The sequence below is a fragment of the Cyprinodon tularosa genome, unplaced genomic scaffold, assembly GCF_016077235.1.
Source record: "Cyprinodon tularosa strain WSP-4 unplaced genomic scaffold, ASM1607723v1 ctg574, whole genome shotgun sequence".
NCBI lineage: Eukaryota > Metazoa > Chordata > Actinopteri > Cyprinodontiformes > Cyprinodontidae > Cyprinodon > Cyprinodon tularosa.
The window spans coordinates 138,454-162,115 of record NW_024039312.1 but is presented as its reverse complement, the minus strand read 5'-3'; the positions used below and the strand labels follow the sequence as shown (position 1 = coordinate 162,115).

Genomic DNA, 23,662 nt, shown 5'->3' with positions numbered 1-23,662 from the left:
GTCATTCACTCACACACTGATGGTGGTAAATTGCATTGTAGCCACAGCTGCTTTGTGGCTCACTAACAAAAGCGAGGCTGCCGTCTACTGCACACGAAAAACAATTTAGAAATGAGTAAAAATGTCTTAAAATAGGTGTATTCACCCTTAATTTGAGTAGGTAATTGAGATAGTTTGCCAATGGAATGAGAATTTTTACTCTTAAAATAAGATAATTAGATAATATGCACTTGAAATAAAACAATGCAATTGTGTTTTCTTATTTTAAATGTAAATTGTCTTGTTCCATTGGCAAAATGTCTTTTTTACCTCCTCAATCCAAGAACAAATGCACTTAATTTAAGAAATAATGACTTATCTAGATTTCGATTTTTTCCAGTGTGGAGCAACCGGGCCCTCTGACCACCATCAGTAGACAATGCAGGTGAAGTGTTTTGCCCAAGGACACAACGACACTGACAGCCAGAGTCGCGTCTCGAACCGGCAACCCAAGGCAAACTCCTGTTTGAATTTGGGTGTAGATATGAGCAGGATTCTTGGATTTTTATTTCTACTCTGCTCAAATTAAAGATAAGATTTATGTTAAATTTTGTAACTTATTAACTTAATACAATAAAGGATCGATTCAATATATCTTACATATTTCCCATGAGTGGTTTTGCAGTGTTTGCTAAAGTGGTTTCCTCTCTCATAGCCACTCTATTTGATGAATGTTCTCATTGGAGAAAAATTTTTATTAATGCAGCAGTTTTTTTTTATGTTGAACATGAAACCTGATGTTATCAGATCAAAGCTGTTTTTTCTCAGCTACCAAGCAGCAGAAAACAGAACATAAAAAGCAACCTGCAGACTTTTCACTGATCCAATCCACCAGTTTGATCAGTTACAAGGTAAATTATGGCAAATCTGACATTTTTAAAACCAACAGTTTTTTTTGTCTTTATTTTGATTGGTTTTTTTGGAAGATAATACTGAACTGCAATAAAAGCTGCTGGTCTGAGGGGAATTTCTTTTAGAGCAAAACACATTTTGTTGTTCTGTGCAAACACTCAACAATGCAGTCATTAGAATTCTGCTCAGCTGCTTCTGTGTTGCCTACCGTATATTTGAATCATGCAATCCAGAGATATAATATTGATAAAAGTATGTCCTAAAAGTATTTTTTTTTCCAAATTAATGAAAAAAAAAAAAAAAAAAGAGGCCATTTTAACACAAGTCTATGACAAGAATGACTCATAATTTCTCTGAAGGGGAAAATCCACTCCAAATATAGAATGTTGACTCATGTGTTTCCTGAGCCCATGCAGTGGATCTCTAATAGCCAGAAGAGCTGGCCGGCTCTTAGAAGTCATGATAAATGCCCCTCTTTCCTGCTTCAACAGTTGATTTGGCAATTGCACATCTGTAGTTTTAGTGCATGCTTTAGCGATCATGCGGCTTTGGCCTGCCAGCAGCCCAAGAATGCAGCTCCGCTGACGCCCATGAACCAGCTTGACAGAAAGCAAAAGGCACAAATCTCTCCTGTGAGCTCCGGCAGTCGCCTCAGGTCAGGCCTGGCTTCATCAACTCCCGCTGTAAGAGCTGCATCAGCACATTGTGCCTCATTGTGCAGAACACACACACCTCTATCCCTGTCTCAGACATACCAGCTCGTAGCCACAAGAACAAACAGATACACAACTGCTAACACAACCGCTGTGCAAAATAAAAGCCACACACAGCCTGTTCCAACGTGCATGGGCAGAAAATCCTCCCTGCATTATGAGTTTCGTAACTCTGGGGTGCTATCCCAACCCCAAATGCCACAGTTTTCACACAAAGATGTAAACCACCCATATTATCATTTTGCTAAAGCATATGGCACAGTGATATAACAGGGATTCCTTATGATTGCATATGAGACAAACAAAGAAGCATGGATCTAAGGGTCAGAATTGCCCTCAGGTGACTCTCAGTTGTAATTTCCTGCTGCAGCAGTTCACTTTATGTGAAAGATCATTTGCAGCTGCTGTTAGAACAGAACTGATCCTTTTATTCATTCAGAATGACAATTTCTGCTTTCTCAATGCGATAGTCTAGTGTGAGTCCCCTCTTAGCAGCGGGAATGCCACACATTGGTTTTAATTTAAACATCCAGGAGGAGTTAAACCGACTGGAAAAGATAGAAGTAGCTTAGGGCTCAATCCGTTAAAACACCAGATGAGCTAAGCAGATTTTTTTTCTTTTATTGGCACTAATAATTGTACTAAATATGGATTAAAAAACATCTTCCAAACTCCAGTAAAGCTTGAAAATAGGAAGTGAGAAGATGCTCTAAAAGAACAGATTTCCATCTGTAGTGCTTTAAATCTTCTCAGAGCCGTTTGCTGCAACATGTTTTGCATCGATTCATCATTTCAGACCTAGGGAGGCCTGTGTTGCTGGAATAACAAAAATATGGTACTAACTTTCTGTTTTATTTTCAATTGTTTATCTTGTTTCATACATAATCCTGTTATTTTAATAATTTCGTCTTATTCTCTGGAATAATTTGGTGTTGCAATGTGCTATTCATTTTTTTCATACACAGAACTTTGCCTTTTGTCAATTGCCTTTCTCACAAAAATGTGCCGTATAAATAAACTTGTCTTAACTTGCCTAAAATTGATTCCTCTTATCTACTCGTAGTTTAAAGCGAGTCTGATTGAGTCCATTAAATATAATTATGGACATCAGTGATCAACCTCTTCAGAATATTGTTTAACAACAACAGTGTCTTCAGTCAGAGGCTTTTCTAGATCTGTTGCAAGACAGACCACTACAGAAGATCCTTACTGCCAAGAGCGATCAACAAAGAACAGAATTCAAATTTATTGTCATTCCACTGTCACAGGTACCCCTTGGGGAGCAGTGCCATTGTGTGGAGTTAGGGGTATTGCTCAGGGACAGCAGTCTGTGGGAGTGGGGGATTGAACTCACAACCTGAGGATTCAAAGCCCTAACCACTAGACCGCCATCCCCCAAAACCTAGGTATACAGTGTTGGGCATGTTACTTTGAAAAAGTAATTAGTTATAGTTACTAGTTACTTCTCCCAAAAAGTAAGTTAGTAACTGAGTTACTCCACAATAAAAGTAACTAGTTAGTAGTAAAAGTAACTATTGCGTTACTTTTGCGAGTGTATGAAATTAAAGGCACACTATGCAACATTTTTCAGTTAATTAATGTGTTCCATAACGTTTTGGATGATTAAATGAGTCATTTCAGGTTGAACAAAGGTATTCTCGGCCGCCCTGGTGGTCTGTGGGGGAAATACTGCACTTGCAATTGCAGGAGCACCGACCCGCACCCACAGGCTCAGAAGTCTCGTGAGAGTCAGTCTTGCTTTACGGCCGAGAACTGCTACACCCCCCAGTTAAAAGCATTCTCGTTGCTAGCACAGTGGCGATCCTTGTGCAGTTATGCTACGTTCACGCAGCAAAAGCAGCAAAATCGTGTCTGCTGCTTCATTTTTGCTGCTTGAACCAGTTAGTTCTGACGCTCTGGCTGTGCGGTGCAAAAGTGTGTCTGACGCGCGTTGGGCGGAGCTTCACTATCCTTTCTCTGCCTTGCAGCTATATTTGCTGTGATCATTTGGAATAAAGTAGTTTTAATATGTGTTTAAATGAGAAAATACACCTGAAAACGTAATCAGTGCCGTCAGTTCATTCAGATTATTATCCTGCCTTCAATATTCTGTCGGAGCCGCTCAGACCCCCACATACCATCGGTGCGCCGACAGAAGGAATCCCTTCATCAGCAGCCTCTGGCCAGGTCACGTCCTCGCGGTTCACCGCAGCAGCTGGTAGGTGTTTTTCATCTAAATAATCCAAACTGCATATTCTGCCGGCAGATTTCTGCATTTTAAGTTAATTTAGGCGTCAATAAACTGTTTAAGAGGAGAGAGATCATAGCCTCTGATCATCAGCGCTGTGTCTCTCTCCCTGCTTCAGCTGCTCAGACGCGCTGGGCCTGCTGCTCCTTTGCTGCGCCTTGACGCGCGTCAACCATTGACTTTGCATGTAAACTCACTGCTTCTGTCGCGCCAGCTGCGGTGTGAACGCAGCATTAGTCATTCGTTGCGTTCACCTGTCTGCTAAGCTCAAAACAACCGCGCCTGGCTTGACGGAGAAACCAGGAGAACAGCTGTGCATATTTACGACAGTGCACTTTTACTTTCGCCCTCTGGGGGGAGCCTCGCTGGAAAATCAACACCGGTTGCATAGTGTACCTTTAACAACTGGGGATGTCAAATTCTGAAATCCTGTGTTTGGGTTGTTATAGATACTGCAACATGTAACTATATCCATCCATCCATCCATCCATCCATCCATCCATCCATCCATCCATCCATCCATCCATCTCTCTTTCTCCATATAGGCTAATGATCGTTCACGCTCTCCATAGTTCTCCTGTGGCGTGAGCACAGGGCGGCTGTTACGCGTCTTTAGCTAGCAGGCGGGTTTCCTGTCGCTTGCGCGGTGAATCGTGCCACCGAGCTGTGCACAGTTGAAGGGGAAACCTTATCTGATGGGGAAACACAGCCCGACGTAACACCAGTATTTCCATCTGGAAAGCGCTGTTTTGCCGCTGGAGTCCTCCTCACTCTCCATCCTCCCCTCTCTCATGATGCGCGCACGAGTCCTAACATGAAAAAAGGTTAATTGTGCGACCTGAGTAACGTGCAGTAACGGGGTGTCGGCAATTGTAACTGCGTTATAGTTATAGTAAGAGTAATCATTTTGATTACTCATTACCAGAGATGGCAAAAGTACTCACTTTCCGTACTTGAGTAAAAGTACAGATACTTGTGTTAAATAATACTCTGGTAAAAGTGGAAGTACTGATTACACTTCTTTACTCAAGTAAAAGTAACAAAGTATAGGCTTGTAAATTTACTTAAAGTATAAAAGTAAAAGTAGAAACCACTTTTTTCATGCCGTTGCCTACATTTTAAATGGATGTCTGCCAATAGGACTAGATCTCCGTTGTGTTCATTTTCAATCATCTCGTCGTCCATGCTACTATGCTAACGCCACAAAGCTGCAATGATTTGCCGCCAATGAATACCGCAGAATCTGTCGATTCATCTTGTAGTGGTGCGTCAAATGCAACGTAGATTCCCATCCAATTAGATTAAATTTGGTATTGATGACGTGAAAAATAATAACGGTAACTCCATTGAAATGATTCAAAACTAAAGTAACGAGCCAATTTTTTAAAATGTAAGGAGTAGAAAGTACAGATATTGTGCATTAGTAACGCCGTTACTTTCAACACTGTTACTCCAATCACTGTAGGTATAACAACAGAAACAACCCTATCGTATTTCCCTTTTGTACTGATTTTGAACTGAATCAACCAGCAGGAGGTTGCTTAGCGTAATGTTGCCTTAACAGGCCGTCATATTCTGTCCTCTTTAATGAAAATTACCAAAATGGAGGTCAGAAATAAAATAATCAGAAAGAGAGGAAATGCAAAATTTAAGAAATATAAAATGAAAAATAAAGAATCAATGTGAATTTTTTTCTGGTAAGCCATATCTTCAAAGATCAATTATGGTATAATGAATCCAATAATTGGAAATCATTTGTTTAAAAAAAAAGAAAACATTAAAGATAGCAACTTTTTCCATTTTAGACCTTATTGACTAAATCAAAGTCATGCAAATACAAATACAAACAAAAAGGATTTTAGATATTTGTTGAAAACATATAAATATATTTCAGAATGGAATATTTTAAACAGCAATAAAGGATAAACAATTGGCACTCTGAAGAAAATATGAAGAATATATGAAGCATCTGAATGCAGTTTAATGCCACTATACAATGTAATTTTAAAAAATGTCAAAGTATTACAAAGAGAGAGCTTTACAATAGTTAGCCCTGCTGTAACCCCTATAGGTTCCGAATCCACAACAGTGATGATAGGAAACCAAACAGTACCAGAGGGTTCTGCAAACCATGGCTCTGGAGCTGCAAGCGTCTCTTTGGACTGTCCATCAGAGGCGGATCATTTTCTGGACTTAGAAAATATCCGCCTCTGAGCATCTGTTAACCTAATTAGACAAAAAAACACACAACATTTTTTTAAATAGCTTTTTTTTTCTGACTGAATAAGTTGTGCCAATCATTAAATAAATTCTAAATTATATCTAACACCCATAGGTGGTTTTATCCAAGTTAGAAGAACTTAACTTTCCTTTGCTGTAATTAAAATTTGGCTATGATGGTCAGGAATCCGGTTTCCTTTAGCAAGTTTCCTGTTATTTTTTTGCAGTGACTCATGATGGTGTTTATCACATCAGCTATTTCCATTCCTTATTATTATTCCTTTCAGTTTTCTTTCTTGAACCTTCATGGCTTATTTTTCTTCCCAGACCTCATATTTGTTACACTCAGCTGACTATGAATAGCTATTCTTTGTTTTGGTTGGTCTTTTTAGAAGTTATTCTTTCCATTATTTCAAGCATCAATTTTATTACTGTTGCCAAGTTTCCGTCTCTAACAACCAGGTGCAACACCGACACTCACATAGCATTTATCCATGTTTGAACCTTCAGTTGCAGTGCCTTGCTAATGTGTGCATGCCTGTTGAACCTATTCAGAATTTGAAATGTCACAATTTTAAGATTTCATTGGAAAGAAATAAAATTTTAGATTTAGACTAAAATACTTTCCCCACAGCATGATTCTATCACCACCCTGCTTTACTGTAAGGTGAGGATAAGCTTGCACTGGATTTAATTACACTATCTGCCAAGGACGTGGAGTTGAACCCAAAATGTCTAAAAAGTTAAATACATGGGCTGCTGAGTGAATCTAAGCTATGGCTGAGGTAGGGATAAACTGAGTAGAGACTGGAATAAAGTGACAATATTTTTCTCTGTGGACAATAATAGCGATAAAGGAAAAGGTGTTTTCTGAAAGAGTGGGGGGCTTATGACTACAGGGAAAAACCTTAACTTCAGAACCTTGAGGGTTCGAACCACAATGAAGAGAATGTGCATTTCAGTCATTGGTGTGAAAGTTTGGAATAAACCCCAAAAAGGGCTAAAGCAATGATGATTATCGGTGTGAGTCACTTACCTGGTTTAACAGTTCAGTCTATCCTCTCCCAGGAAGGCAGGATCCAGCTGACAGGCTTCCAAACGAGATGCACAGAGTGTCCCTGATGCAGCAACCTCAGTGAGCAGACAGGAATCCGATCCAGGTGTGGGAAAACAGCTCAGAACAGGACAGTTCTGGGATCCAGGAGTCCATAGCCTGACCAGGGGGTTCTGATCCAAACAGGAACAGACAGATCTAGGATTCCAGGAATCCACAAAGCGTGAAGGCAGGTTCATAGCTCCTTGTGTCCAGCAGGGAGCTCAGACAGACATACACAGACGTAGACAGGTGGGCCAAATGGTTGAGAGGGACAGAGACAAGACATGGTACCAGGATAACTGTAGAACTTTAAACATTCCTCTACCTAGGAACCAGCGCCCAGCGGGAAAGAGCCAGGACACGATCAGGAGACGACAAGAAAAACCTCTCAACCCACTGGCCTCCAGGGATGAAGACATGAAACAAAGAATAACTCAAACTAACAAAATAAACATACAACAAACATCAAATAATGATCTGGCCCTGATAGCTGAGCTGACCCGTATATGATGCAGCAGGTGCAAATGGATGGGATGAGGAATGATTAGAAACCAGGCAGAGTTAGGCAGGTGAATGAATTGAACAATTAAGGTCAGCTATCAGGGCAGAACATGACATCAGTTTCATTTAGAAAATGCAGTGTCTTTGCATCGGACTGCTAGATCCAAACCAAAGCCCATCTTTTGGTAACATGACAATTCTTATACATGATCAATTGTTATTGTTAATGACATCTATCAAGCTCATGTACGCTCCTCCTTCTCAGCTTTAAATATCATAAAATAGATTTTAGCAGATTTAAAAGTTACAAAAAGTTACAAATATTCTGTATTTAGATCAAATCTGTTTAGATATATGTATGATATGTTCCACTCTGAAAGTTTGGAGCAATACACACATCTGCATCTGCAATAATTTGCAGTAACTGATTAGGCATTTGGGTTGATAATATAAAACAAAGAGAAATGTAAAATACTTTATAGAGAATAAACTGCTTCTTAATACCTGTATGATTTGCAGACACCAACATAGATACAAGCTCAGCGGATTTTCTAGAAGTAAAATCATGGAGAAGAGGATATAATCTGCCTCACTGGGAGGTATTCTGCATTTACTTATTTCTATATTGTCTTTATTTTAGTATATCTTTATCTGTGTCTATATCTTTGTAAACTGCGAGAGGCAAATGGTCGTAAAGAGCTGCTTTTTAGATGTGAACTCTTGAGTATTTTCCCCTACAGCATTTACCCATATCCACATCAGGTTATTGTTCTCCCCCTGTTTATCCACTCAAAGATCCCTTCTATATCTAAGGTAAACCTTGTAAAATGAAAGGTAGAATGTTAGAGGAGGGTTAAGGGGAATTGCTGATGATCCAAGAATATTGCCTTGAAAAATTCATCTAAGTATATATAAATAAACCTTTCGTCTTGCTTTATGTTATACTTTTTTGGGGGGGGGGATTTAGAGTTCACCGACAGCATATTCTGAGTCTTAGATGAATGTTTTTTTAAAGAAAAGGGAAACATTTATGTAGAAATTAAATCTTAGCTCTAAGAAATGTGTAAAATACAGCAGCAGCTCAGGCTAAACATGTCCCAGCAAAGTTTTACCTACATTTTCCATATTAGATCAATTTGTTTTTATAGGTCATAGTGCCAGCAAGATCCAGATGAAATGCAGTCTACAGAGAAAGGTATGGGTCATCTTGACCGGAGTGTCACAATTTTGGTTCTGTTTACTTTTCACTTTCACTTTGATCCATGTTTTTCTTTAATTCCTATTTTGTGCTTTTGTTTTGAAAATATATGGGGTCTTCTGTATTTCTCGTTTGCTCTCTGTTGCCCTCTTGTGTCAGTCTCCTTTTCCATAGCTCCTTTCTAGACTCCTCTGTTCACACCTGCTCCCAATTTGCTAATTAACCATTTTCATGTTTCCAAGCAATACAAGGCCTTGTCTATATAAATCAAACTCACTGCGGATCCAGACATTTGAATTGAGAAAGCTTCCTGGAGAGGTGGTGAAACGTCTTCAAATCTTGGAAACCAAGTCCAGTGGATTTTTTTTTTTTGAACTATTACTAGTGATGGTGAGATGAAGCCTCATGAGGCATTGAACCGTTCTGCCAAATTGCTTCAACGATCCCCACAGTTCATGAGGCTTCATGTGAACATGTCACCACCTACTGGTCAACAGCAGAACTACAGTTTGTAATAAAATCTGTGATTTTTTTTTAAATTGTTTTTATTTTTTCCCCCTTTTAAGTTCCCTTGAAATTGTTAATGGTTGGTGTGTATAATAAAATCTTTTGTAAGTTTTTTTTTTAAGTGTAAAATCTCTTAGAACAATCATTTAAGGTGCACCGTTTTTCTGCCATTTTAGTGAAATAAACTCAAGCAGACAGTGAAAGTGTTTGTGCAAATTGGGCAATGATGAACAAAATAAAAGGTGTTAGTCATTTTTCTTCAAACATGATAGTTTTTTCACGTTTTTTGGTTTTAATCAGGTTGGAAGTTGTGTTCAACCAATCTTTTGACTAAACCAACCTAATTTACCCAATCTATATTTTTACTCGGGCAAAACAATGCATATTAGTCTCATCAGCCAAAATAATTAAGTTTAATCGCAACTTTCAAAAGAGACAGACAGGTTTTGAACCATCAACCTCTAGCGTGAGTGCCTGTCCTTTACAGAGGAAGCCACTCATATAGATAGTTTGACTGGGGAGAAAATACTTCTTAACACTGACGTGTTAACACTGGCTTTGTTCGTTGGTTTGCTCAAATTTTTATTATTACATTGTTTATTCTAACCAAATTAGCTTTTAGCAACTAGATTGGTTGGAAAAACAACCAATTTATTCTTAGAATCTATCCAAACTTTATCCAGCTGACAGCAACTCTCCTTCAAACTCCTACATCTTGACTGAACACTGAGGCTGTTTAGATGCCTGTCAAAATTCTTGCGCATTCTGAACCACTTTCCGAAGCGGTCACGTGGTTTTTTGCCCCGCCTCCAAATGAATCACGCCTCGACACGCGCTTCAGGGAAACGCCCCCTCCATTACTCGACACACACCTCGAAGCCTCGGCTCATCTCATAACATCACTAACTATTACGGAATTACAGTAGCCTGGTCTTTGTTCCTTTCTCCCATATATGCAACTCCTGCTCAATCACTGTCGCTGGTTTGTTGTCATTTCTTTGCCCCCTTGTTGTGAGTATTACAGGTTCTTAGTTTTTCTGGATTAATGTTTTGGATTTTTGCTTCCGCTGCCACCTTTTTTAATTAAATCTGCAAGTAACCACCTGCTGCTTCAGTGTCTGCTTTGGTTCCTGTCAAATCTCCACCCAACCTGACACAGAGTGATTTAGGGCAATCTTATTAGTGCTGCTAAAATTACAAAAATGTTTTGGAGATTGATTTAAAATGTATTAACGGTTTACCAATTCTTAATTTAGACTCTAAACCGATCTCATAACTCTGTGTGATAACAGTGACAAACACGGCTATGACTGCCACATTCATTGGTAGGAGGATTTGGCTGTGCTGGTTTTGCCTGTCAAAACAAGGACATCTGTCATTATTCTGTTGTCTTTACTTACATTATAATTAGTGCTAGCAAACAAACAGTTTTCAAACCATTCATCAAACCCAGTGGTCTTGTCTTGCACGTCGTTGCCCAGCCATACAGTGGGTGCTGAATTAAAAAATTGCAATAAGAAAAATAAAGAAAAAGTAGCCGCAGAGAAAGACTGACATCTGTTGAGTGTCCGTTTCTTGAACACATGCTGGTGCTGCTTTAATTGTGAAACACAAGCACGGTTCTCATTTCATAGTTTTGTCAACACCGAGAAGAAACGTTTTTCTTAATGCATCTCATCCTTTGAGGTTTGTGAAGATTATTTTTGCACAGCTCTCCCATTCTAGTATTTCATTTGTGGATTGAGATCTAAATTTTGACTGGACCGGTGGACCACCCTGCTGTTTATTGCTTGTGATGTGTTAATTTGCTGCTTTCTTTGAGATTGACAGCTGTAAAAATAAGTTTACCCTTTAAAAGATTTACACAGCTGCAGATCGTAAAAAAAACATTTTAATATCAGGCAGAGATAACCTGAGGAGATGCAAAAATAAATTTGAGTTATAAACAGAAATAAGCTATCAAAACACATTCATATCTTTGATGAACATAGTTCAACACAGTATTTATAAAATCCAGTTGGGTGACATTTAGACACAACTTATATCAAATCTATTTGATGCGCAAAAAGCATCACAAAAAGATTTAAAGAAATAAAACGAAAGCAACGGAACAGAGATATATTAGTCTGGAAATGCATAAATGTAATAGTTTGAGGAGGTTGAGGATTAAAGTTCAGATTGGAATTATGTTGCAGATTAATGAGGATTTAATGAAACAAAAGAAATTAAAAGTTTCAAAAGTTTAAAAGTTAAGGGAGTAGGAAACAGTGGACCAGGGCAATGATAGAGACATGTCAAAGAATAATTTATGGTTGGGACCAAAAAACGTACAAAACAGGTGAGAGAAATCAACAGAAACATTTCAGGGCGTCTGTGTAGCACTGCAAAAGTCATTTAATCCAGAGCAATCATAGAACAGCAATAAACCTTCACTGGGGTTTGCATTCTCACCAAACGGACTAAAACAGATCATCAATGGCTCATCCAGGAGGTCAAAAAAGAATCCAGAGGATCTAAATAAATGCAAGCCTCTTCTAGCTCAGGTTGGCTTAGAGAACAACCAGAGAGAGATCCTGGTGTTTTGCAATAGGATATGATATTAACTTTGGATATTAGGGACCGGTGTCTGTGCTGATATTACCTTTGAGTTTAAATATCCACATTTCCTGCTTTTAGAAGTTAATAACTGTTAATTGATCATCTGAAATGTTAATTGTAATCATTAAAGGCAGGCAGCCATTAATCATAATCCTTGGAAAAGTTCCTTGCATCTTTTTTTTTACTGTTTTTCACTCTGCATCTTTAGACACCGATATATTTCAATTGTATGTCGTAGCTGTCATAGTTCTGGTTCTGTTATGTTTTCTTTTGTGTTTTCAGTTTTACTTTGCTCCATGTTTTCTTGTTTTAGTGGTTTAATTCTAATTTTGATGCTTTTTCTGGTTGTTTTCAGGTTTTTATTTGTTGCCCTCTGCTGCCCTCTTGTGTTCTCGTCTTTCTCTAGCTCTTTTCCTGTTCTGCTCTGTTCACACCTGCTCCCAATCTGCTCGTTAGTCCTCTTCGTTTCAGTCTTCCATTAATACACCCTCTATTCAGTTCCTCAGTGCTGGTTCCTCGTCAAACTTCCTCCAACTCTGTCTTATTGAGTCTTTCTCCTCGTGATAGTCTTCCCTCCTGATGTCTCCATGTTTTCTGGTTGGTTTAACTTTTTTCTTCTTGGATTTATTTTTGGATTCCTGCCTCAGTTGTTTGAGAACACTTCATTAAATCATCAAGAAACCCACCTCTGCATTTGGCTCCACAAACCTCAACCAAACCCTGACAGTAGTGGTGCCTTCATTTCAGTTACTGTCAAAGATTCCTATTCTGATGAAGGTGTGGTTTTTGACATGGTGACAAACTTCTTTTTGATTCTTTGAACACACTCTGAAATTATAATTTGGATATGAAGAATCAGGGCCGTAGCCAAACTTAAAAAAAAGACTGAGGTAAAAAAAAAAACATATGCTTTATTGAGTCTTTGAAGAAACAACTTGCTGTCTTAAGTTAATGCATAGAGACATTAGCACTTATCAAACCAAACATCCTCTGATTCTGCATAATTTCTGACTATTAATTTAAATTATCAGCTGCTGTTTAGAGTCAATCTGTTTATTGTTTTTTTTTTTTGGATAATAAAAATAGGATGAGCATGATGCTGTTTAATTTCTGTAGCTTCTGCCTTAATGATTTTCATGTTTTTAATTTGCTTAAAAGGGTTTATTGCTGCTCAGGCATGGAATAACTGCATGTAAAATGATGATCTGCCAATGGAATGATTATTTCAAAAGTAAAATACTTGGATTTTTTTGCACTTAAAATAAGAGACTGCAGTTATGTGCTCTTAATTTAAATGTCTTTTTCCATTGAAAATGCGTCTCACTTACCTGCTCTATTGAAGAACAAAAAGCACTTATTTTAAGAAAAATTGACTTACTTAGATTTCATTTTTTGCTATTTAAAAAGAGGTGTGCAGGAGGCAGACAGAGTGGACCAGTAAACCAGACCTTTTTAAGAAAGCAGATGAATTCTTATAAATACTGATGAATGGTGCTTTGAAATAAATTACTGATTTTCAAAGGAAACCATATTTTCTATTACATATATCTGATAACCATCTTTAGACATTTGTCAGAAAGCAGGATGGAGGGACCCAGTTTTCAATGTGAGATAGACACTGTGATCATAAACACTATGGTACTCTAAAAACACCCTCTCCTCTGAGATCAGACAGATACAGGCACGCTCAGTGGATGAGAGGCAGAACAGGTCTGGATCACGAAAGCAGAAACACTATGGTTTGCTAAAAAAAGCCTCTCACCACTGGCCAGCGAGAAAAGCACTAAAATAAGAGCAATAATCTGGCTCTGATGGCTGGGACTGAGACGGTTTAAATAGAAGCAGAAGATTGCTTAATGAGCCTGGTCTTTTGGTATCCTCTTGGAAGTTGGTGCCATGCGTGCCGTGTGCGAGGTGCTCTAGACTCTTCAGTTCAACCAGTTTCCCTGTCATGTTGAAGAAAAACAACCTGTCAACAGGATGCTGCCCACGCCATTTCTCATCAGATTAAAGTTCAGGTGAGTTCAGATGTTTAGCAAACTTCTACCAAATATTTGATCCCCGTATAGCTTGCGAAAATTGCAAATGTGACTTCCTACGGTTTTTGTCTCAAGAAAGTCTTTTTTTTCTTAGTATTCTGCCAAAAAAAAGTCCTGTTTGTGGAGATTTGGGTCCTTGCCACCTCTTTAGAGTTCCTACGAATCTTGGCTGATTAATATCCTGCTCACCCAGGCAGTCAGTTTGGTTCATTTTAAATTTGGTTTCATTATTACAACATTACACATTTTTCAAATCTTAATAAAAACATCCTACCTGGCCTGTCTGCTGAGCTCCGTCCTCCAGGCTGTTTTTTTTAGTGTTTTTTCCTTGTCCCAACCAGCAGGAGCTGCCCTCCGAGTGTCAGCTTAAGGCCCAAAGGCTTTCACCATTCACCCGATACCTGGCTGTGCAGTATTGGCCGATACCATACTGATACCATCTGTTTGACTGCTTGGATGTAAAATAATTTCCATCATGGCTTTGTCAGGCTGCTGCCTACCTTTGTGAAGCAGGAAACAGACTAAAACAAAGTGAATCCAGTAGAACTTTTCATTGCCTACCTGGAATGGGTCAAAATGGTATCAGTGCCCTATTTGTCGGTACTCGCCGATACCGATATCACCATTTTAGTGCAGTATCAGGGCCCTGCCAGATACTAGTATCAGTATTGGTGCCAGTGACGGCCGGCCCATAGGGGGCGCTGGGGCACCGCCCTCCCTGATAAGAAGAGAGAAACATAAAATATATTTTTAGAAATTAACTCATAACTGTCAGTTTTACTCTCTAGAGTGTGTACCTATAAGCAAAACAAATTATATAAACTACATTTCCCTACCTACTGTCATTCATTTGTGGATTTCCACAGACAGACTCCTACAGTCTCCGTCTTGGTGCGCTGATCAGACAGCCCCACATTTGCAGAGAATCTGTCAATCATGTACTATTGCTAGGTCAATTTAATAATTTAATGGCCAATCAGCGTCTCAGAACTTTATGGTCTTGGGGCTCTGAAAATACTGCACTTTAACAGGCTTCTGAACCCAATGCGCAGGTGCAGACAATTAGAGGGAAGATGGCGAATGTAACGAGCGAGGTGCAGCTTCCACCAAATTGGGTGAGATCCTTATTTATCTACCCGTTTGCCAGAACAACATCCCTGTTGTAGGATAAGAACATTTCCTGTCATGGTTATTGTGACTGTGACGAATCCACCTCGTCGCTTAAAACATCCTCTAACTTTGCGCGCCACACACACATTCCTGTTATACTGTGTTTGTGTCTAAACATCTTGTACATGTTTAGTTTCTTTTGCACCCTGTTTTGAGTTTTTGAGCACAATAAATCACCAACACCGGTAACCCGACTGGGCCTGGATTCTTGGAGGTCAAAGAACCCCGTCACAGTGACCAAAATCACTGTTACTGTTATTATAGGGTGACCAAACGTCCGTATTTCCCGGGACATATCCGTATTTCACGTCCTGTCCCGGGCGTCCCGGGTTTTTTTTTAGAAGTGAGGAAATGTCCCGATTTCACTGCGCACGACGCTCCGTGTGACGTAATCCCTGAGCCGCGTCAGTGCGGGCAGCCCTGCTCTTAATCAGAGGCTCTGTTCAAAAACCTGGGCTGCATCCTCCAAGGACGCGGTCTACCTAGACTGGATCCTTCGAAGTCCTTGAAAATAAGGAGGCCGGAAGAGTTCTGTCTGTAAATTCGAACAGGTCCTCCCTTCTACGGGTTTTACTGCTGTGTGCTCTGTTGCTTAGCAACCGTGAAAGTTGACACACAAAGCAGGAAAAGAATGAATACCGAGGTTTTCAAAACTGTTTGTTTATTTATTTATTTTTAAAAAAGTTAAAGTGAACAAAGACTTCACTCACAAGAATCCAGAGTGGAATAAAGGTTCCAACCACCGGGAGCAGGAACAAATAAAATCAAATGTAATGATAGAAACCTTAGTCAGTTAAATAACCTGCTGCTGTCATTCTGCACATCTCTGATGTTGCTGCTATTTTCAAATATATTTATTATTGTAAAAATGTCCATAGCTGCATATTGGTTATTTATTCTCCAGTTTTATATTGTTAAAACACTTTACAGAATTTTATTTTTTATATTTTAACTCTTCCCTATTATGTTTCCCTATTATATTTCTCTAAGGTCCTCATTTGTGTGACCATTTTCAATAATCTTTCTGCTGCTGTAAATCTGCCCATTGTGGGACAATAAAGGGATTTTCTATTCTATTCTATAAAAGGGTTAGAAATATATAAGTAAATCTAAACTATGTATCTACAAAATGTATCTGCAAAATCTCTAATATTCAACAACAAAAAATACTTAGTTAAGCATATTGTGCAAAACAACAATAAAAAAATTAAAATCCTATCAGATTTATAGTTCCCACTCTGCAGATCTATTAGAATCTGTCCTTAAATTCCAGCCAAACCCATTTACCCAGTAACAGATTAAAACCTTTAGATAAACCAAACATTACCGCCACATATCTGACTCTATAACCATTAAAACAACTATTTTCATTCATTTTAGACGGAACTATTCACAGAGTTGTATTATTATATTAAACTGAACTTCAAATTTCACAACTGTTCCCCCCACACACACCCCCACCCCCCCCCACGCTCCAAGGTGTCCTGGTTTTCCCAAATGAAAATATGGTCACCCTATGTTATTATATAGTAAATTAAATCATTACTGTTAAATTGTATGTATTGTCCAATTGTTTATTTGAATTCTTATTCCAGATTAGTTGGAGACATACACTAGGCTATAGCAGCCCCACCAAAAATATTTTTCACCAGCCGCCACTGATTGGTGCAACACTAATAAATAAATCAATCCATCTAGCCATCCATTTTTTTCCGCTTTCCGATATTTATCTACATATATATATATATATATATATATATATATATATATATATATATATATATATATATATATATATATATATATATATATATATATATATATATATATATATAGTATAGTAAAGGAAAGAAGGAGATAAGATTAGATGAAAGAGATATGCCTCCCGAAAAGAAAAAACAAACAAATAAATTTAGAAACCAAAACAGTAAATTCTATATGCAACAACTCTCATAAAATCAAGCGAAAGTACACGACACAAGGTTTTACCAAACTGAATGAATTCCAAAGGCAGCTGTTTGAGGCATCATTTATTTAGGGCTTCGACAGTAAAGGCTTCACAAAGTAAATAAGACAAATGAGTGAATATAAATTTATGCCAATGATTATTGTTTTTAGATTTCATTGATTTTTTTTTTTTATTCAGTATTTTTCAACATTAAAGATTAGAATTATTCACATCTCTAAATTGCTTTAGTCACATCCATGTCCATTACACTGCAAAAACCATCTAACAATGAGAAATAAATGCCTTAAATTAAGTGTATTTATCATTAATTTGGCTGAGTAAGTAAATGGGATAATTTGCCAATGGAATGAGTATTTTTAGTCAAAAAATAAGATAATTAGATAATATGCACTTGAAATAAGACAATGCAATTGTGTTTTATTATTTGAAATGTAAATTGTCTTGTTCCATTGGCAAAGTGTCTCAATTACCTCCTTAATTCAAGAAAAAAATTACTTATGTAGATTTTAATTTATTGCAGTGTAGAAATGCATGAAAGTATGTTTTTGTTGTTGTTTTACGGATTAAGATTTGTTAAAAGGAAAAACACAAAAACATTTAAAACCCACATATTTTCTCTCCATTAGAAGAAACAGCGAGAATGTGCCTCTGCTCTTCTCTCTCAGGATAATTGCCGAGTTGGCTCTAGCGCCCCCTGTGAGAGCATGGGGGTAGAACATCTACCTTTCTCCAAAAGCTGAGTTTTTTGTTTTTTTTTATCATTTAAAAGAATAAACCAATAAGGACCAGGTGGCGTAACTCTGTTGCTTTATTTCACAATTTCATCATCTTGTTTTATCCCCAAACAATCACCTGAATCAATTCACATTTTCAACTAAAACCGAATAAGATAACATTGAATGTGGATAGAACAGGATAGATCCGGATGCAGCATTCCCACAGCCTCAGTGTCCTGATGAAGTCACAGTGAAATCTCCTCACATCATGGGATGCAGTGTGAAACAGACTAAATGAGTTCTGATCACATCTCAGCCACAACACTCTTCTTTGTCTTCAGGGAACTAATCCGGCAGCAGAACCCAGATTTACAACAATTCTTGGAGGTCAAGTTGCAGGAAAGCAGATTTTTAACACATCAGGCCTACGTGACTAACATCTTGTTGATGATCACATATAGTTTTATTTGATAGAAAAACACAGGAGTGATTACAGCTTAGGACTGTGGAAACATGTGGATATATGGGGGGGGGAGCAGTTTAAGTCTCGTCTCTCAGTTCTTCTTTTAGTGCAGCTGGGGTGTAAATAAATGCTCTTTTCTGCACAGCTTTGGGAGGGAATGAGTGATTTGATTGACGAAAAGCTGACTCTAGAGGAGGTTGTTCACCTGAGGCCTGCGGCCAGCTTCTCCATGGCCGCTGTGCGCTCCTCTGCTTTCTGCTGGGAGCGTCGCAGGACGTTCCTCAGCTCCTGGAGATGGTCCAGCGTGCCCACCAGCTCCCCTTTCACCGTCTTCATCTGGCTCTCCAGCATCTGTGTGTGGTGGAGGGAGTTTCTCCTGTACCGCCTGGTGGAGCGAACCTTCTCCTCCAGGTCCTCCACTGCAGCAAGGTAACAGAAATAATATTGTGACACCAGAAGCAGCAAGAATTAGAATAAAAACAACAAATTCAAGTATGAGGTTTGTGTTACAGACCCATGTTCTCCTGGTAACCCTTGCTCTCCGAACTGGAATCTGTCTTCTTCTCCAGCATGTTCTTGGTTTGCTGCAGCATCTTCTCCATCTTGGCGAGTTCAGCAGCCTTAGTGTCACTGTCCCGGCGGATTCTCAGCATTTGCTGCTCCCTCTCGGTCAGCTCGCCGTGAAATTTACTCATTTCGAGAGCTGAAAATCGGAACTTTGAAACAGCTACACAACAAATCTCTTCTAAAGCACCCAGGAAGTGCTGTCCTGATCCCAGAACAGAAGGATGATACCTTGAAGGGGCTTTTTCTTAACAGCAACTGAACACGAAAGCTCTGAGCAGCTCAGATGAACTACTGGTTTGTTTGCAGTTCTGCTGTTTTGTTGCTGGTCTCCAGCTTTTTATAGGCTCTAACCTCAGCACATGCCTGGAGGTCATCTGAACACAGTCTCTCTTAGTACAAAACATTGAAATTAGCCAGTCATGAGACTTTTATGGCACAGCCTTAAAGAAACAGATCCGTTTCTCAGTCAATCTGCAATGAGAAATAACTATATCTGTTTTAATACATTTTATTGCTTTTATTTGTCCTAGCTCATTAATTTGTCTTTCTGCAACAAGTCATTTAAAGCCAAAAAGTATAAAAACCAAATGACACTTTTACAGTAAATAAAATAGTCATTCTAGTTTATTTTATCATTTTAAGTAACAATGGTGGAAGCATACAAACATGAGACTGTAAGCAGCCCTGCCACAGCTGCAGGGGGTTTATAGTTTGATGTGTAAATGATCTGATCTTCCAACTTTTGATCACAGAAATAGATATTTATTGCAGAATTAGAGGAACCCCAATTCAAATTTTGAGAATAGATCCCCATGGAGGTATGGACTGGCTACAACTACTCCCATAAGTACCTTATCTTAATGTTACTCCAGCAAATGTGAGTAAATGTAACTGGGTTACGACCTCCCTTTATTCACCAGCCATGCAGCTACCGTACCACAGAGTTTCCCCGCTTTTTATAACCAGAAAATGTTATTTTAACATGTTAAAGTATGGAGTGAATTTTCTTCCATTGTTGTTGTAAAATAAAAAAAATTGTGGATTCACTCTCCGAAAAGAAATTGGAAAATGTCTTAATCCAAGAAAGGTTTTGAGAGAAATTTCAATGTTTTCTCAGATTATTTTAAATTGTATATATTTTTTTTCTGTTTCAGAGTGATTCTTATGAATAGTATTATTTTTCAAACTGGATTTAATAGATTATATCCTCTTAAATTATGGAGGGGCTTTTCTTTGGAGTGAGGAGAATAAAATTATTGTTGTTGGTCTGCTGGACGTTAGCAACAACATATTTATTGGTAGATGCTTAACAGAGAGCGTTTGTATTTGGCCTGAAGTGATAGAAAGTGATCTGTAAAACATATTTAAAAACAATGCACCGCTTCATTTACGTTTTCCACGCCCCTACTGGTTCCTTAGTATGGAGGACCAACTCTGCCATATTTAAAAATAAATACAGAAATACATAAAGGCTCAATAAATATATAAGAATACAATTAATTGCCAACAAAAACACAATCAACAAATAAATGTAAGTAGAAATCAAATTATACAGTAAGACATAAATGTATATAATTCTTTTAATTAGCTTCTTTATTTATTTGCCTTTGTAATATTTACCTTATTTTTTTTTTTTACATTCCTGCCTGCCCTTTTTACATTTCTGTCTGCATTTCTGTCTCATTATGCAAATGAAGAGGGGGCGTGTCCTAGAGAGTCAACTTCTGCTCATTGGTTGGCAGCACATCTTCTTAAATCACAGAGCTCATACTGTAATACTTAAATATTCTGTTTTCTGTTGCTGTTGTTCAATAAAAGTACGTTTTAAGATCATTTCAGGCGAGAACATTATACTTTTAAGCATCACCATATGGCCCATTCACAGATTTAACGCGTAATTTAAAAGAAAATGTTCCAAACTTGAGAGGATTGCGGCACCAACGGAGCTCCGAAGCTAACGGCAGCCAGGTCGAACCGCAGCCCGTCTGCAGCGGCCCTCTCTCGGCAAACCAGTTAAACTCTCTCATTGGTTAGACTGCCACACAAATTGACCAATGAGGGAGCTGGTTACATCATAGGAGCAATTGTGATTGGTTAAATTGTTTCAAGCGTGCTCAGGACCAGATTGGTCACGAAAAAGGTAAATGGAGAGGATAAGGCAAAATGAAAATGCAATTTCAAAAAGGATTTTAAAATGCAAGTTGAAAAAGGAAATGGACTAAGGAATTACTTTTTTTTAAATTTGTGATTAGGAAAGCCATTTTAATCAGATTTATGATTTTTGTTTATTAAATTTCATTATAAATATGATTTGAAAATACATGTTCAAGTTAATTTAATAACTGATTGATAAATACAATTTACAAAACTTCTTTGATAATTTATTTTAAAACGAGCTATTAAAAAATACTTTTCAAATTTGATTTCAAATTGCCTGATTGAAATACGTGATTTTTTTTTCAGTGACTTTCTGGGCCCTCCATATTTGACAGTGTATTACTTGCAAAAGTTGAAATCTAAGTAGGTTGATTTTTCTTGAAATATTTGTATTTTCCCTCAATTTAAGGAGATAATTAAGAAAAAAAATAACTCCATTATTGTGTTTTAAGTACATGATATCAAATTATCGTCATTTAACACCAAACAAATTCTCCTCTCAGTGGCTGATAATTTTATTTACCTTTTCAAATTAAGAGCAAATACACTTTTTTACAGAATTTTAAGAATTTTTAAATCTTTATCTTTAGATCAGGTTTTGCAGTGTTAACCTCTATCATTTTAAAACTGCTGCACTTTTCTACATCTCACATCTTTTATAATCAAGTTTGTCACTATTCTATATTTGAAAACCGAATAATAAGATTTTGACATTGAATGGAGACTAAATCTCAGTTGAAACCAGCTGTTTGGTCTTAAACTATCCAAATATTCTATTTTAATTCAGTTTTCCTTTGACTCTTCACAAAAGTCACATTTTAGATTTGTCTTTGTTTTCTAAATTGCTAAATGTTTATAAAGTATTTGTTTTGTCCCTGCTTGCTAAAGATCCAAACATTTTTACCATTTACAGGATTTAATAGGATGTAGACTCCAGCTTTGGTTCTGTTGACTCGATCAGAGTTTTAATCAGGCCGCCCTATTATTGCTTTGCTATGGAAACTCAGTTGCCTCCCAGGCTAAGCGTGGCTGCTTTCTTGTTCCACTTGTCTGACTTTCTTTTTCTCAACAGCCATCTTGGTTCTGCAGGCTGATCACATGCAGAAGATAAGGCCAAAAAAGACCAAAACAAACATCACATCTTTATTAAAAATGAAGCGCAATGAGGCCAGTGTTGGTGGATATATATTTAGGCATGATTTCAAAACAATGAATGAGCTCTTTTGTTTTAATTTGGTAAAATTTTGAGCAACTGTTCAGACATACACGCTTCAAAAGCTAAATTCTAACCTGAAAACATCCTCAAAGTTTTTTTAGGCCAGAGACGATATGATATATAAATTGTAAACCACATTTTTTTTTTTTACACTGTTGTTTGTCGTTACTGTCCAAGCGTGACCAGAACACAATGAACAAAGGGGAAACGGTACGGAGTGAATCTTGTTCCAATATTTTAACAAGCAAAGTACACTTTTCTTTTTTCTTCACATTTGAAGAAAAAAATTGCAGGGATGAAATTCTGAAAGGTGTTTTATTTAAAAAGGTTTTCTCAGGTTTTGTTTTTTTCAAAAAAATCTTTTTTTATATATATATATATTTATATACAAATATACAAATTTCTATTTTTCCGACTGGATTCTTTTTAAATGGCATTTTCTATGTCACATTCTCTTCACTTCTGCGGGCGGGCTTTTCTCCTCACGAAGGGGAGCAGAGAAGCATTTCTATTCTTCCGCATGAATTGAACTCAATTTAAAAATAATGTAATTAGTAAAACTCAATCTCAAAAACAGAATGTTGGAAAAAAAAAACACAGCAAACATATTAAATCTGTAAAATAAAAATATAATATATATATAAAATATTAACTCTGTGAAAAAAATAGAAAAATGAAAATATAATACCTGTAAAAAATAATTTATTTTCAAAAAATTTGTTTTCAAAAGATTTTGAATAGTAAATTGTGAGAAAAGAGCAAAATGACTATTAAAACCTTTCTTTGATTAAAATATTTTTTATTATATATATTATATATATATAATATAATATTATATATTATATATATATAATTATATTATATTCCTAACAGAGCACTTCGCTCTCAATCTGCAGGTTTACTAGTGGTTCCTAGAATTTCTAAAAATAGATTGGGAGGCAGATCTTTTCGTTATCAGGCTCCTCTCCTGTGGAACCAACTACCAGTTTTAGTCAGTGAGGCAGACACCCTGTCTACTTTTAAGGCTAGGCTTAAAACTTTCATTTTTGATAAAACTTATAGTTAGAGTGGCTCAGGTTATCCTGAGCTATCTCTATAGTTATGCTGCTATAGGCTTAGACTGCTGGAGGACATAGGCGCCTCTTTTCATCATTCTATCTCTATTCTCCCACTCTGCAGAATCTGTTAGTTCAATTTCTAACGTTCTGCTCTCTCTGCTTTTTCTCATAGTAGCTTCATCTGGTCTGTTCCTGTTTGGCTGTGACTCCATCCTGGAGAGAAATATCAGCTGTGCTGCTGGCATCAACACCTTTGTTTATGTTGGAGATCGACCTGATTTTTCAGTGTACTCCTGTTTCTCTGACTGTGACTAACTGGATGAGCTCTTTTTATC

The 23,662-nt window shown here is 37.5% G+C and overlaps 1 protein-coding gene across 1 annotated transcript; it reads right to left on the bottom strand.

Annotated features, from left to right (window-relative positions):
* Positions 1 to 17,936: 17,936 nt before the first annotated feature.
* si:ch73-389b16.1 lies at positions 17,937 to 19,254 on the bottom strand. The gene is made up of 2 exons (XM_038306167.1): positions 18,844 to 19,254; positions 17,937 to 18,748 (listed from the first exon to the last, which is right to left on the bottom strand). Exons 1-2 carry the CDS (start codon positions 19,022 to 19,024, stop codon positions 18,531 to 18,533), a joined length of 399 nt encoding a protein of 132 aa, XP_038162095.1. The 5' UTR covers positions 19,025 to 19,254; the 3' UTR covers positions 17,937 to 18,530.
* Positions 19,255 to 23,662: the final 4,408 nt, after the last annotated feature.